Genomic DNA, 16,348 nt, shown 5'->3' with positions numbered 1-16,348 from the left:
CCAGTAGTTCAATGACTACACATCAGTTCATTGAGCGTAAACTACATGCAGCTGCGGGAAAAATAGCCATAAATACGTTAGTTATTTTTTAATAAGAATGCATAGCATTAAGTAAGTGTTAAATACTCATTTAGCTATGGTACGAGAACTAAATAGATAAATAGCTATGTTACACTGTTATTAAGTTCTAGTGAGCTCACTAATATAGACGGGAACACAGACTGATGTTATTTTAAAAAATTTTAGTCCGCTCAGAAGGTCTGTCATTCTCATCAGGGGCACAGTGAACAGACCTGGAAAGAGAGTCAGCGTCGAAAGGGTAAAGCCAACTTAACGTTTTGGCCCGGAGAAAACTTCAACTAAATAACCCGAACGCGCGCGTTTATACAGCAGAAAAAAATACAGTTAACCGTGGATGAAATCTTGTTTTTGGACTCTCTTTCCACACGTTTCAAACCGTGGTACCACAGCTGGCCCAGTTGGACGTTTTCGGTTTGTTGTCATCCAGAAATTTTGCTTCCATGGTAACGTGACGTAACGACTTCTCTCTATTTGATGAATGTCGTGCAAACTCGTCCCCAGGATCCTCTTGGTTTCCAATGAGAGCTGCGAGAACTTTCCTCTGTCATTCACCATTTTCACATAGACCACAATGCACCTTGTTTACCCTCCAACATTTTAAATGGGACGACTGTAATACCTAGGAGAAATTGGGAACAACAGTTTTGGAAAATTTTGGGCGCGAAACAAGGTGCATTTTGGTCTTTGTGAAAATGGTGAGATGCAATTTTGAAGGTTGAGGAGACGCCTGGAAACAAGGTCGGACTTTCATACTGGAACGAGTTCATCCCAGTTTCTGTTAGCTATAAATTCGTTCACTCGGCGATATCAGCACAAACCCCATGGCGGTACGGTTTTAACCGGTGGCATAGTGGGTTTGATAATTTCAAATCACGGTATGGTGCCATTAAAATACCATGCCACTTCCTCATGTTTTATACTTAAACATGTCTTTCCAGAAAACTAAAACTTCTAACACGTTCCACAATCATTTTTGGCTGTTGGTATAAATCAACCACCAAAGGTGAATGTTATACGACGAGTCCAATGAAAGAGCTACATATGTTCGTAAACCAGTAAGAGAGAGCAAGTAATCGCTGATTGTAACCAAATATTTCCTCCGGCGTTTGAAAACTGATTGCAGTTAAAGTTAAAGTTATCATTTGAGCTCGTAGTTTCGCCTTCTAGAGCTGAGATTTTAGTGCAATCAGTTTTTAAACGCCGGAAGAACGTACTCCTGAGAATTCCTGGTGGGGTGTGCCACTCGGTTCTCGTAATCGTTACCCTGTTTCAGACCACAAAATGTTATTTTCCACACCCGTTTTCACACCTAGCTAACCAAGCCTCTAACATCCAAACCCGTTTTCAGACCTTCTTATGACATCATTACTTAGATTAGACCGCCAACAAAAAAGGTTTTTAAAATGCACTTTGAATTCGTATATTACTCTTTCTTTCTGTGTTTATTTTGAATTGAAACGAAAAATACGTTCATACACTCCCGTTGCTCCTTCTTAAACCATGCCCGATTCCAGACTAAAATGGGGCAAAGTTAATACCCGATTTCAAATTGAAAAGACGCAAAACCATTCCCTCTGGGGTGGCTTATACACGCAATTCAATAAAGGATGCTTTGGCCTGATTGGTCATTGGCGATTGGGCATTGGACATTTGAGCATACACAACAATGCTATAATTTGCTTGAGTGACCACCAAACAATAGATTCCCAGTGCGGAATTACCATTGCCTAAAGCAACCTTAATTGAATCAGCTGTATAAAGGAGTACCCCCGGATTTCAAACGAGGGTTTTGGATTAATAGGAAAGGGGACACAATACCGACGGCTATATAAATAGCAAACACTGACAAAACATATCACAAAAAAAACATCTTTAATCGTTTTTATATGTTCTAAAAAAATGATCTTCAAGTATTCTTTCTGCTGACTCAAAGACAAAATGTTCATAATGTACAGCATCTTTGGGCCGGGATGGGTTACCTGTGCCGTATGGATAAGAATCCGTTAGTGGATGAACGTCAAGCACCGGAACATTGGCTTCACACATGGCTGAGGTAGCGAAAGCATTGAAGAGAAGAACCCTCTGCTAGGAGAGAAAAAAATAATTGATGATTGTTCCGTTTAGTTTAGTTTTTATATGCATAGATACCGCTGTTGCTTCAACCTCGTTGCCAGGTATCCCGTAGCGGGGACGAGGACGAGAGGACCCTGGGAACGAGGTTGCTGGTTTTTTTCTCCTTTTTCTGCATATTTATGAATGGAGAAGGAAGGGACTTCCGTCTCTAGCTTTTTAGACATCTTCAATCAATGCTTATCCATTGCAAGGTTCAGGGTTGCGGATGTGGAGGAACAGACCGCTTGACATTACCCTTTACTGTCTTAAACCTTCATCTGGACTGTACATTGAGATTATCCATGTGTCAAAAAGGTCTTGAACCTAAAAGGACTAGAATCTTATTAGTCTATGAGAAAATTTTATATATAGATCAGTTCCTTGAGGGGTGGGTGATTTTATCTTAAGACAAAATTCATGATAGTTAGTCACCATTAAGTTCCAAATGACGAATAGAATAGTCAGCACCAAATCAGTGCAAAATAACACAACATAACCTGCGCCAAAAAATGACCATAAATCATGGTTTGCAAACAAAACAAGGCAAAGTAGGAACATTTGGTACCTGATACGTTAAAAATCTCCTCCCTTGTATGTGTTTTCCGTCAAGCTTATGTTTATTCAAGGCTGTCGTTGTTCTCCAGATCATTTCTCCGGGAAAAAGGCCGTCTCCATTCGCTCTCCTAACCACTTTTGTTTCGTCGAAAAGCCGTATCAACGAGGATATAGTCTTTTGATAATTAGAAAAGTTTGTGCTTTCCAAGTAATGTAACCCTGCATTCAGAAGGATCGCGCTGTTTTTATCGAAAAACGGTTTTGTTATAATGTCAAGCACTTCACTCGCTACTCTCAAATAACTGAAGTCAAGGTTGTCATCTGCGATTTTCGCAGCTGTAAGATTTCCTGAAAGTGAAAAAAGTGGACGTTATTGGAGATACTACTAGGGAGCGTTAGCAACGACGATCCCCCCCCCCCCCCCCCCACGCCCGGGAGTTCAAGTTTGATAGCGTTTAAGTTGGAAAACGCCTCATTCCGGTTGACGCGCGTCGCTCAAAAAACGCCTTTGCTTGAGGTCCTTAATAAACAAGCGACGACGAATTTTTCTTTCTCTTTTTAAACCTAAGTGAGTGCGGTGCCCAAGAAATCAGTTCCAGGGAGATTCGCCTACATTTGACTTCTGCGCATTGGAATACACGCGGCAAAGTTTGAAAAAAAACGCAAATTCATTTTAAAGGTGGCCTTTTCGCCGCTGTCGACGTCTTCGATGCTAAAGCTTCGTAATAACTTGCATCCTAAGTCAACTTAACCATTCTGTTGTAATTTCACAATTTTTAACCTATGAGAGAGTAGGCTGGCCTTTCATTTAAAGGCTACTGATCAGTATTTTCGTTTGGTACTGTTTATTGTGTCTAGTTCAGTCTTTCGTTTTAACCAAAGAAAAACCAACATCCCCTATCTTTATTTCCCACTTTGTATTTGTCAGCATTTAGCGTGCGTAGCAGGTGTTTGAAAGAGAGGTAAAGAGCGCGCAAAAACGGGTTAGATGCCCGCAGCCTCGTCCCCAAGGTTCTATATTACTCGACACCTCGGAGCGAGGTTAGGTGCCCGTAGTGTTTTCGCGCGCTTTTGTCCCCCCTTTCCATTCACCACGCAGGTTACCCAGTATTTGTAAATTTTGTCATTACCCTTTAACTGATATATCCAGTTGTATGTATGTCCACACCATTTGAAAACAGTAGTGCATAGCGGGCGTGGTCTGACTCCCCAGAAAAACTGTTCGCTGACGGAGTCCCCGTATATCCACAGCACACTATCGGGCCGGAGAGGACTGGGATTCAGTGAACTGTGTCTGTCTCTATCTGCAATAGCAAAAGCACTTGTCGTGAAAAGATGGAAATATTTTTTACCCGAATTATGGTCGTTTTGTTTCAAAACCGTAATCTAGCTATACTAAATACCGTTAACAACAACAAGTAACAACTTTATTTCGAATTTATAAAACAATAAAAAAGAAAATAATTTCACCAGCAGATTTCAAAGGCTAATTGAAGCGGGTCAGTTGTTGACCAATTTTTGTTGTATATATTTACATTATGAATTATTTAATTAAATTCAAAACAAAATGATGTTTGAACTAAAAATAGGATACAATAAAATAAAAGAAAGAAAACAAAGGGGAAAGGAGACGAAGTGTGGGTAAACAATTTTGCTGGGAGGAGAACACTTTCTTTGAAAAAAGAAAAGACAGTATTTAGTTTTTATCATTAAAAGCTGAAGTAACTCATTTAATTTTCTATGCTTCACGTGCAATATTGTTAGAAAGGAGATGAACTATGTTTTTTTTAATCCTGACTGGTTTTTTTGTCAGTATTAGTACGTATTATCTAAAAAGTTAGACAAACCCTGTAGTTGACACATTCTTTCTTTAGTCCCAATGACTGGAGTAAATCATGGCGATAAAACATACCAGTAAATACTGACCACGTGACAACAGTTATAAAAACACATTGGGAAGGAATCCCCTCTTACAGGATGTTACTAAAATAAGGAACGAGGAGCAGGGCAACCTCGTTTCCGTAGGGAAGGGTGGGAGAGAACCCTGGGAACGAGGTTGGGAGAAGGGAATGAGCATAGGGAACGGGAATTTTAAAAAAATGGGAACAATGGAGACAATTGGATATGAAGTTGCTACTGGGTCTAGGGTTCAAGTTAGATTTTGTTCCCATTTTCCATTGTCCTGCTCCCCGTGCAGTTCCCTGCTTCCCGTTTTAGAACATCCTCCATCACTGCATTGTTATAACACACAGAAGATCGTCTTCTGCACACACAAGATCATCCATCTTGTGCTCATCATCGTTGATTGACCTCCCTTAACCAGCTTACCATCTGTTGCAATGAAAGGCTTCCATCTTGGCGTTCCTTGATGACTGCTGATCCAGTTACCAAATCCATCCCAAAGAAAATTGCAGCGGATTCCACAAGAAAGGTCTAACCCTGCGCCTGCGGACTGTACCACTGAAACCAGAGGGTTAGCAATGTCACGCATATGATGAAGATACATAAAAGGTACAGTGTGTATTCCCCTATCATTCGCTAACATTACTCTGGCTAACATTCCCCTTAAAATGTTATCTAACATTGATGGTGGATGCATTTTTGTGGAGGCGTGTGTGGCTGAGCGGTTAACACCTGGAATTCTGGATCTGGAGGGGGGCGAGTAAACCTGCGATAGACTAGCATCCCATCCAGGGGGAGTGGCAATACTCCTAGCCATTTTTCATGCTAAGAAAACCGGGATAAGCTCCGGCCGTTTGGACGTTTGGCCCGTGTGCGCCTTTTCCTTTTTTGACCTTTGTTCTATTTCCAACATCTGGTATATTCACGAACTCACAATTACCCTGCTCTCCAGTTGGCTTGATAAGTCGCAAAAGTCAGGGTTCGATTTTGTTTTTTCAAGGTCATTTTTCAACCGATTAAAATTTTTACTCAACTATGGTGAACATATTTACTTCAACTAACTGAGTTTTCCAGTTAACAGATGTTATATATAGGGACGTTATTTGCCAGAATATATTTGGGCGATAGGGAACAAGCACAGCGAAATAGCTTTCGACATAATGTTCAAAGGACCAAAAAGACTTGTCATGTCAACTTTCCCTAGAATAATTGCTAACGAAGAGCTTTCACAACCTTTTATTTGCATTTTAGTTTAATTTATATTCTTAAGACTGTATATAAACTTTACCTTGATATAAAGGCTGTTCTCCGGGAGGTATGGGACGAATGGTAATCCATACTGGATTTCCAAACCTCAGAGGTTTCAATATGTATGGTCGCTCAGCTGACCTCTTAGTTGGACCCAGGACCCCCTCTTGTTGGAATTTGCCTTGTGCATTCCCTGAAAGGTAGTATCTTGCGTTTTATATGTATATTACAGATTGCTATATAGCTGGAAATTTCTTCCAAACAGCTCGCTGTCATTGATTACTTTGAGGTCACATGACACCTAACAATGAAACTGTTTCCCACCAAAATCTCTGAGCGAGCAACATTGCAAAATCTATGGCATCAGAGGAAAATGGTGCACTGTTACCCGCGAATGTTGACCGGCGACCGCCGCTACAGGTTTCGCCTCGGGAAACATTGAGATTCTCGGGAAACAAAATTAACCGTTTCCCTCGGGACCAGTCATTAGTGTTCATTGATAATGATTCTCAAGAACAAGTGTAACTGAAGTACATGAAAGACATTCAGGGGTCATATTCGAAAACACCCAATAGAGAATATCCTCTGTTGAAGCACCTGATGACAAAATTTTTGCTAAAAGAAAGAACAAACTAAATTGCTTTTTGAGTGGCTCCATAAAAGCAGAGAAATATGAAAAGTAAAGGTCTTTATAGTTACCGATTATTGGTGCCATCTTTTTTTATTGTACCGAAGGCACAAACCAAATTAAAGCATAGAAACCAAATGACAAAACAAAGTAGTAAACTTAGCCTACTTCTGATTATAATGAATTGATTATTGTAGAACAAAGTTAATTCAAAACTCATAATAACATGATAAGATGAGAGAAAGCCAGCAAAAAACAAATTCGAGAACAGTGTCTTCATTGAAAATTGACCTTTGATTTGAGTATAACTTATGTGAGCCACCATTAATAGATATATAACGTACCAACAATAAACCAGTCTGGCGGTGGATCAGCGAACCCATCACAAAGTGAATGATCCAGTATAGCTTCTACTTGGTAGTTCCCAGGCTCAATAATCAGGAACAAGACTTCATAGGTCCCATTCATATGATCAATAACAGTCCCAGCAACAGAGGCCGGACCCTTGAGATGAACTCTCCACGAGTCCCCACCGATTTTCTTCTCCAATCCTTTGCTTGTTACTGTTCTAATACTAAGCCTACTGAATTCTCCACACGGACGAATATGCCACAAAGAAATATAGCTTTCATCCGGATCTGTGCGGAACTCGAATTCCCATCCGGGAAGTTTGGTTCCCCACGCAAGATTTCCTTTACATGGTTTCAGCATTTGTTCCCAGTCTACACGTGCTTGCCTTATTCGACACCACTGTTTCATGAAGTCAGCTATTTTGATTTCATCCGGGGAAGGCGTTTGCATAATACGTACTAATACAATGACCGCTGATGTTATTGCAAGAATCACCCATGGCTTTCTCTTTCTTGTGATTTTGGACAGCTCCCAGCGGGCCATAGTGGAGTGTTTTAGTGAACTACATCGTCCTGACGAGAATTCAAAGTAAGAATGAAAGAGAAAAATAGTTACTTAATATTTAAAGAAACCATTTATAAATCGAACAATATTTTTTGTATATAAATTTATTGCGCCTCTAATGTCACTGATGTAATCAACAACTGTTAAGAAAGGATTTCTTTTAACATCGCCGAAAACGCGTGGCATCACACTTAATCCCCACCAGCTTAAATCCGAAAGTTTCACGAGGAACTCCGGGAATATAAACCTTCCGACAAAAACGCATAGGGTGTCCTGAAACAGTGGTCAGCGGCACTTTATAAACTGTATAGCGAGGTTTTTGAAAATTCTGTCCACATTCTCGGGGAATGCCCTTGTTGTGCCAACTAATATGCGTGGACGACTTTTCGACAAATCGGGCTCATTGTTATGCATTTATTCAAAGCGAAAACAAGAATTGCAACGACTGACATCGACTGGATAAAAACTTGGCCCATAATTTAAAGTGCTCACGTGCACGTATGGCACGGAGACTGCAAAACAAATGTTTATTTAAAACGGGCTCTGAAAGGTAGCAATCCTTGTTTCTCTTCAGAAATTTCAACCAAATTACTGCAACTCAGTGAACGTTTATTTTCCGCCTCAAAAATCCTTGAAAACATTGTAGCTTGTGAACAAACTTGTTCCTTTCAACGCATTGTTCTTTCTGGTCTCAAGATTATATAAGCGTTGAATTTTTTATTAACATAATCATATCTTCCCTGGCACTCTTGTTCTAGTCGGGACACTTTCGGAAGTCACCAAATGTTTCTTTTCCGACAATTTTGGGTCCAAGAATTCAGCGCAGATACAGAACTTCACGAGCTGGGACTACAAAGGGTAAACTTGGTAGACTGTAATTTGTCATGTATAAAGCGCAATTCTCTAAAAGAGCACTTTTAGAAAAAGAAATAAGGCATTAATTTTGCTCATTTAAACGATTATATCTTCCTGGAAAACATTAACTCTTAAAATCCGCTTCCGGCTCACATGACACACTAGAGGTTTTGACGAATCATCCAGTAATGAAACGACATAGTGCTATCCTCTATTCGACATGCAAACTTCTGGACACAAAATCACGTTTTCCCAATTTGGGACCAATGTGGCTTAAGCGCGATCTATCAAATAAAAAAACAACCCTCCTAAAATTCAATCATTCCTTAATTTCTCTGTAAAACTATATTATCTAAATCACCTTCAAAACAGCCTAGATAAAAAGAAGTACCGAAAAGGAAAAAATTGGCTAATGAATTAATTCAGGAATAGGTGTCCCTCGCGGCCTAAAGCTTAACGGAGTAGCAAACAAACAAATGTGTTTTCAGAGAAAAACAGGTGCAGGTACATTAAAAATGTAAAACACGTTTTTAACATCGCTAGCTTGTTAGACAGGTCATTTCTGGTTAGTGGACAAGTGCTTTCTCGGTGCACTGGAAAATATTTAAGAAATTGAAGAGTCGTGAATAAGTTTTAGAATACTCCAATGGCTAAATCAAAATACCAGGATGAGATTAAGGATTAGTTTTCTGGTACAAATTACTTTCCATTCGAAAAAATACAAGGCACAAATTTGCCATGATCCAGTTAATATTGTCTAAATATATTTGTACTTACACCAAAAGTATATCGATAGAAAACACAAAATGAATAACACATCACACGGATTATTGAAAACAACTCTTATGACTCTTACCGTCTCAGATCACGGTGTCATTTACAACCACAGCAAGCATCTCCCACTTTATAAAGCGTCGTACAAGTTGTTTTTTCATGACTTGATTTCTCCTAATATTATTTTGACCTGTTCAACTAAAATTGCGCATGTCACGAAAAGTCATAAATTATCATAAATCGGCCTTTTAGCCTTCTTCCGCCCAAGTCTTCATCGCTATAGGCCATTTTCACGATGACGATGTTTGACTACAACAACCAGAATTCATTTCGTCTTTGCTTTCTTATTTAAATTTATCAACTTCACTGAGGTTTGAAGAACAATAGCCTTAATTTGCACAAGAACACAACTGAAGGATTCTGGTAGTTGTAGTAAAATGACACGCAGAGTGCCTTGTTATAGGAAATTAACGATGCAGTTTATTAAAGCAATTTTAAAAAATCGCGTTAGTTTAATGCATCTTAATCTACGTCGATGTAAATCACAATATTTACATCATTGTTGTTTCACAGCACCTTTATTTCAATAACAAGACGTCTAACAAAACCTCGTCTGCCCATGGTTACTCTATCAACGCTTCGGAGTCACTATCTAACAGTTCTCAGTTCTTTACTGAATTGAGTTCAAAATGTCTTTCGTCTGGTCTTCGTACTGATCCGTTTCCCCGAAGGGATAGATATGTATGCCGAGAAGTTTGAATTGCAGCAAATTCGTGTAAAACAAAGTTAGACGCACATTGTTTGCGAAAATTTTGCGTTAATTTGATGTATGTAAACCTAACTTTTGGAAAATTCGCGTTAATTTTGTGTAACGTAGATTTCTTCGTGTTGTCAACGTGCGTCGTTAATCCTATAATAAGGTAGTCAGAATAGGTAAGCGCGAAAGCAAACGCGAAGCGAGCGAGGAGTGCCAGACACACAGACACAAGACATGCGGGACGTCTCCTATCGCGCGTGTCTGGCGCTCCTCGCTCGCTTCGCGCTGCCTTCGCTCCCCTTAAAAACGCCGAAAAATAATGCCTGTTCTGCAGGCTATATCAGCTAAGAAATAACTTTTTAAGTTCGGGTTTGTGGGCGGTAGTTTCGAAACGAAGAAACAAGAAACATACCAACATTTTCAGGTTTCTTTTCCTTTATTTCACTAAAACAGTTTTAGGTAACACGCACGTGTCAATCTCGCGCGCTGTCTTAAGAATCACGTGGTCATCACATGACTATGGCGTGCCGCAGGTAAGTTTCTTTGGATCAGTGAGGTAGATATGCTGACCAGAGATCACCTTCCGACGTATCACACATTTAGGCACTTCCTTGAAGAAAAGCTGAGAGGATAAAGAGATTAGTTTATGATCTTGTCCAGGGATTTCTTTAGGAGATTGTTAAACTACAATAGTGCTCGCAGTGTCTCCTACCTTGAAAATTAACGTTGTTTTTCACCAAAGAGCCAATCCAATTTTTATAGGGTTAATGATAATTTAATTATTTTCAATTTCTTGCTCTCCCCTCGTTTTTTTTCCTTAAAACAAAGTTAGCCACCGCTTCTTTTAACGAACCTAAATGCAACCTCGTCCCCAGGGCGCTTTCCCCCGGCTTTGGAGGTGGGCTGGACTAGGGAAAAGCGCCCTGGGGACGAGGTTGACTTAAATGCTGTCTAAACACCTCAACCCCTCCCTCATATCAGCACCAAATTGTTGACCGAGAAATCCTAACACTCTGTTTGAGATTAATCATTACCTTAAAGTACTTCATTGGAGGATGTTCCCATAAATAACTTTGGATATTAGCAAGGACAGACCATCCAAAAGCCTTCAATCGACCTGACGACTGACCATACAAGAGATACACTGGAAATACTTGATCACAGTGCATGTCTGGGAAAATATCATACCAGTAGTGCACTCCTATGACAGAAAAAAAAACGGTTATCAGTGGAAAAGTATCTGGCTTAAACGAAAGATGAGGAACCTCATGCTTATTACATTTTTGCCTAATTTTGCGAGCGTGCGAGCGAAGCACCAGATCGAGCCTACCCCCACCGTCTTGCGCTAGCGTTTAACAGTCAATAAATCCGGAGGGTCATTGAAAAAGCTACTCCATCCTCTTCGGTACTCCATCCTCTCCGTATAAATTTAGGCAGAAAGTAATATTCAAAGTAAGGGATTCAATCAAATAAAAAAATAAAATAAAATAACTGTAAGACCCTTTTTTATCTGAGTAAAAAAACAAGTAAGTGAGCGATAGCATGAGACTTCTCCTTATTGTTCGCCTGCTATACCCCTCTCTCAATTTTTTCAAGTTATCTTACCCATTCCACGAAAGCACTTCCCTTTCACCCATCTGGTGTTTGCTAGTTTTCGTTCGTCCAGCGGTATTTCCATGAACTCAGGCTTGCACAGTCTGACGTCACTCATTTGAATAACCAGGGCATCTTTCTTTTTGTGTCGTCCATTCGCCAAGTGCTTGCCCAGCCTTTTCTTGCAGATATCACTTGGTTTGTCGGTGAAGTAACCTGTTACAAGATAGTGGCCATGGTCGTCCTTTACAAACGCTCCCGGCCGGGCTCGGGTGGGTGAAAGTATTAGCTCGTCTGACTCAGTGATCTGTGTTAGAGAAAATATAGTTTGTTTTAACTTGATTAAATGTTTTTAACCTTGTAAGCATGGCACATTCTCTTCAAGACGAGAGGCGCGTTCATCGCATAACGTTCAGTGATCTGGGATTAAGGGGAGCATAAAGCCCTTGCCTCGATTTGATTAAGTAACCTATAATGCTTTGGAGATAATTGTCAATTGCAAAGACGCATACAATTCTTAATTTTAAAACTTTAACTTTGTTATTCACGCACCATATTCTCGCATAAACCTTCCTATTACCCAGTAATGTGGGGTTTTGAGGACGACATAATCTGCGTAACTTAAATTGAACCTTATCAAGACCCACGTAATTGTCGGACATGCTCCTTTACTCCGGAAAGGTAGGATGGCTAACGGTCAAGTAATAACCCCCACACGCTATTGATCAAAAACTGCCTTACTGTTGCTTGTATTCCGGCCAGTTCTCCATCGTTATCAAATATCAGCCTCGTCGATATGTCGGTTCCCAGCGCGTATCGGTTGCCATAAAATGCATTTTTTTCATCTACAACAAAGAAATGTAATTATCTTTAAAGGTTTAACGAAGAGAAGCAGGTGAAACAGGTGTGTGCAGAAAAATAGTAAGCCTAAGCCTCTTGGGGGGAGGAGGGTAAGTATGTCTCTACGGTCTGAGTTTCAACAGGGGCACCCAACGACAATTTTCGGAAAAATATCTGTTCGGAAGACGATTTGAGATCTAGAATTTTCGGAACATTTGTTGTAAAATTTCTTGCTGCCATGCCTCTCCTAGGATTTTCGAACAAATAGAAAATGGTATATTTGCCCATTTTTAACTAATTGTTACCCTAAAAAGTTCACCTAGAATTTTTCGGGAGCCTATTTTCTGTCTAAAATTTTCGAAAAGGTAAGTTTTGATCCCTATAATTTTCGGATCACTAGACTTTCAGCTAGGAAATCCGAACAGATAAAAAATTTTTAAGGGATAAAAATATGCCTATATCTACTGTTTAAATACTAAAATACATTTAATAATGCTATGTTTAAGTGGTTTTGAACTATATTCTCGTTGGGTGCCCCTGTTTCAAATACAGACGTGTTGCGTTTTAAGGAGTAGGCCATGTCCCCGCGGGTATTTCAACCAACTCTATGTCGCTGTTTCAAGGCCATGTCGCTTTTTAAAATTTTACCTTAACGGGACCTCAAAAAATCTTATGACAGCCATCGTTCATACAATGTTTCGCCGGGGTTTTTAGTGGAGGGGAGGGAAAATGTCTATACTGCAGGTCGCTCGACTTTGAAAGCAGCGGACATATGACTGCTTTAGTCATAAACGGCCGATCGTCTGGCAAACCGGCGGTGGAATTTTTTTCTTAAGATCCGCTTCAAATAAAATATCTGGATGCAAGATTGATGCAAGACAATTTTTGTAAAATCGGGAAGGGATACAGTGTCGTGTAATACCACATGAAGCGTCGTTTCTCCACCCCTCAGCTAGAGCTTGGTCTTCTGTTCGTGGAAGAGGTGTAGGATTCAAGAAATTTACTGAAAAAAAAAAACAAAAGTATTATTAATCAAGTTTACACTGCTCTCCGCACGATATTTCTCTCATGGTACGTTCATAAGATTTTTTTTTACATTTGTCATTTGCGCATTCACCATAATACACCTTGTTTATTCCTCCGCTCCAGCATTTTTGTCTATAATTCCCACTGGGTATAACAGGTCGTCCAAAGACAAATCAAGGGCATTCAGTCATACAAAATCTGGCCGGGGGAGTGGCTCTCTCCTCTGCAGAGGTTCCCGCTGGGTATCCCAACTGATAAATATAGCGTCTTTTCCCATCTCCCTACACTGCGAGCAGTTTCTCTTTTGCTCGAAAATCTGTGAGCGAGTAATTGTAAGTTTACGCAACAGGAGAGCAGGAACACAAGGACGGCAAAACGCTCATGTGTGACAAACGTGACAGGGCTATTACCTACGTGTTTTGACGTAATCTTGACTTAACATAAATGTTTTCTAGTCTTTTACAAAAAGATCTGTTTAAAGGAAAGCGAAGTTTGGGCAAAAGTTATTTCAAACAAGATTACTGTCACGCTTGTCACACAAGGTTAGCCGTCTTCTTCCCTCCCCCGTCCTGTTGCGTAAGTTCACTTAGGCGATGACGGCAAAGTCGCGATCAGAGAGTTGTGCAGGCCCAAGCACGAGCGTAATTATCGCACTCGCTTACAGATTTTCAAGTAATAGAGAGACTGCTGGCAGTCTACCCTCTCCCCAGCCTTCCTACGACGCAAAGAGGCCTCTGCGAAGGAGAAAGGAGGAAGCGGATTAGCGGGGAGGGGGTGTTAGGGAAAGCAAGGTGTATTATGGGAAATGCACAAGTGGCGTATAACCGAGGTAAGAGCGTTGACACTTTAAGTTTGTTTCCTGTGCAGTACGTTAGCGTTTTTTTTTGTTTTTTTTTTTTTCCGCTGGAAAGTTCAAAGCCATTGTTTGTTTTGGAGCAGGATTCGAAAAAACCTCATATGCTACCTCTCGGCAGCTTTCAAGGTCGCTTCCTTTGAACTTTTTTACGTAACGATGGTTGCTAAATCCCACGTTAAAGTTATCTCAGGAGAAAGGAGCTATATTCTTCCCGGTGTGAAATGCCTTATCCAGCAAAGAAAGCTCTATGCAGCGGCACCTGTTTATGTTGGAACACTGAGTTAAAGCTACCCTCGTTACAGTTTAATTTGGAGTCTGTTACTTACCAACTAAACGGTCCCATTGTTTTCCTACAAAGCAAAACCATAAATTTCAAGTCAAACAGACTACTTATAAGACATTTCAGTAAAAAGTACTGACATGTCATTTCGTTCTTTTGTATACCAGTCAACTGATAAAAATGAAAAAGAACTGACTCTTGGTTAATTAATTTAAATGACTGAAAAGGGAAAACAAATACGCTAAGCTAAGCAAGTCTATTTCGCTGTTTTCAAGTACTTTTTCTCTTGGGAAAAACAAGATTCATTTTTAGTGCGACTCCGGAAACAAACAATTCCTTTTAAAATCTGTAAGTTTAATTACCATTTTTTATTTGGTTATTTGTGTTATTTAGAGAGTATTTTCTATTTTCACTCAATTACAAGCTTTGCAGGTGCAAAGAACAGTTTTCAAAAATAAACAGGGAACCTGTTTCGATACAAATGAGTTTATAAATCTGTCAATTATAAACAGAAACAAGTTTCAAGACCAGTGGGATTTGTCCTATTGGCGATACCCTGAATAAAATCTGTACTGCTTTCCTCTCTGTTCTTGTGCATGAAGAATTGCAAAATTTTACGTAAAATTGGAGGGAAAAAATGAAATAATTAACACTTTGAAAGAAAACTCATGATAATAAGCATAATGCATACACGCAGAACGTATAAATCGTTTTATAAAATGATGAAACTACTTGGTATTCAGTTTTGGTTTTTTTATGATGCAACCACTTGCTATTTTACAAAAAGAGCATTGTAGTATTAAACTTCAGTTGACTTTATTGTAATAAAAACGCGAAAAGGAAAAGGAAATAGCGGAGTGTAAGTTACCAGGGCACCCAATGGATCTGTCCCTGAAAATATCTGTTCTTCAAGTGAATTTTTGCTGGCTGAGAGATTTTGAAGAAGTAATATCTCCTTAGAAAGAAATTGTTGCTGGGAAATAGACAATTTAAGGTGTTCGAGGGGATTTGATGTGTAGAATAGCTGCTATGTGCTATTTGACAGAACATTCTTTGCCCCCCCTCACTCACTGAAAGGCTGAAATTCTGCCCTATGACCACACCCCAACTGACCAGTAATGTGTGGACATACGACCCCATAAGCTACATAGCCCAGTTTAATATCATCGTGCTAAAATAAAGGCTGTCTGTCTGTCTGCTTGGAAACTTCCCAGTAAGTAAGGTTGCAGGTTGTAGGTGCACCTTGCTGGCTGGGAAATCTTCCAACAGTCTTGCTGGGTGTGAGGACCAGATACATTTTTCCCAGGAATCTCTCGAAATGTTTAAAATAGCGTCAGAAAGCTTTATTATTGCTTTGTTGTTTGTTTTAGATCTTTTTCTCAAAATTTCCCGTTGGATGTCTCTGAAGTCATAAAGGGAAATACAGTATGGAGAGCACATAAGCAGGTTGCGTTTAAAGTTTTACCAACTTGTTCGCATAATCATCCCATAATTGCGGTCTTTTTCCACTTTTCTCCGGCAAAGTCAAAGTAATTATCACTGAACTAACGAATAACTTTGTCAGTTGTCGATTCTATCTGACAGTTACAAAGCCCCGCGCTTCAGCTAACAAAAACTGTCCCATAAATAATCAAATATTAGATAATGAATAAAAGAACTTGTTTTTGTGATTTTTCAAGCGATTTTTTCGCTTGAAAAAATAACTTTTCACGGAATACCAAAAAATGAGATATAATATCTGTTTAAAAGTGGAAATATTACTGCATTTTTGAAACTTTCCCCAAATATTTACAGATTATTAGCCTACCACTTTCTCCGCAGCTTATCACAGTTTCGATGTACAATATCAAGGCCCCAACAAAAAGAAACATCTTTGCCTCTTTGAACATTGTATTTTCTGTTCTTCCGTTGAATTTCTTGAAAACA

At 39.6% G+C, this 16,348-nt stretch overlaps 2 protein-coding genes across 3 annotated transcripts; both read right to left on the bottom strand.

Annotated features, from left to right (window-relative positions):
* Positions 1-1,936: 1,936 nt before the first annotated feature.
* On the bottom strand, positions 1,937-9,365 carry LOC140943152 (uncharacterized). 2 transcript variants are annotated; one of them, XM_073392212.1, is made up of 7 exons: positions 9,153-9,365; positions 6,871-7,449; positions 5,939-6,091; positions 5,077-5,208; positions 3,879-4,052; positions 2,759-3,096; positions 1,937-2,163 (listed from the first exon to the last, which is right to left on the bottom strand). In XM_073392212.1, the coding sequence occupies exons 2-7, from the start codon at positions 7,418-7,420 to the stop codon at positions 1,954-1,956; spliced, it is 1,557 nt and encodes a 518-aa protein (XP_073248313.1). In that variant the 5' UTR covers positions 7,421-7,449; positions 9,153-9,365; the 3' UTR covers positions 1,937-1,953. The 2 variants fall into 2 exon arrangements, with proteins under 2 accessions (XP_073248313.1, XP_073248312.1); XM_073392211.1 differs by having other exon boundaries at positions 1,937-2,166; positions 9,153-9,354.
* A 946-nt stretch (positions 9,366-10,311) lies between these two features.
* Positions 10,312-15,719, bottom strand: LOC140944486 (uncharacterized). Its single transcript, XM_073393623.1, has 7 exons — positions 15,665-15,719; positions 14,469-14,492; positions 13,183-13,263; positions 12,162-12,265; positions 11,433-11,727; positions 10,862-11,028; positions 10,312-10,449 (listed from the first exon to the last, which is right to left on the bottom strand). Exons 1-7 carry the CDS (start codon positions 15,717-15,719, stop codon positions 10,345-10,347), a joined length of 831 nt encoding a protein of 276 aa, XP_073249724.1. The 3' UTR covers positions 10,312-10,344.
* Between the last annotated feature and the right edge of the window lie 629 nt (positions 15,720-16,348).

This window comes from Porites lutea, chromosome 7, assembly GCF_958299795.1.
Source record: "Porites lutea chromosome 7, jaPorLute2.1, whole genome shotgun sequence".
Classification (NCBI taxonomy): domain Eukaryota; kingdom Metazoa; phylum Cnidaria; class Anthozoa; order Scleractinia; family Poritidae; genus Porites; species Porites lutea.
This window is presented reverse-complemented; position numbering and strand designations above follow the sequence as displayed.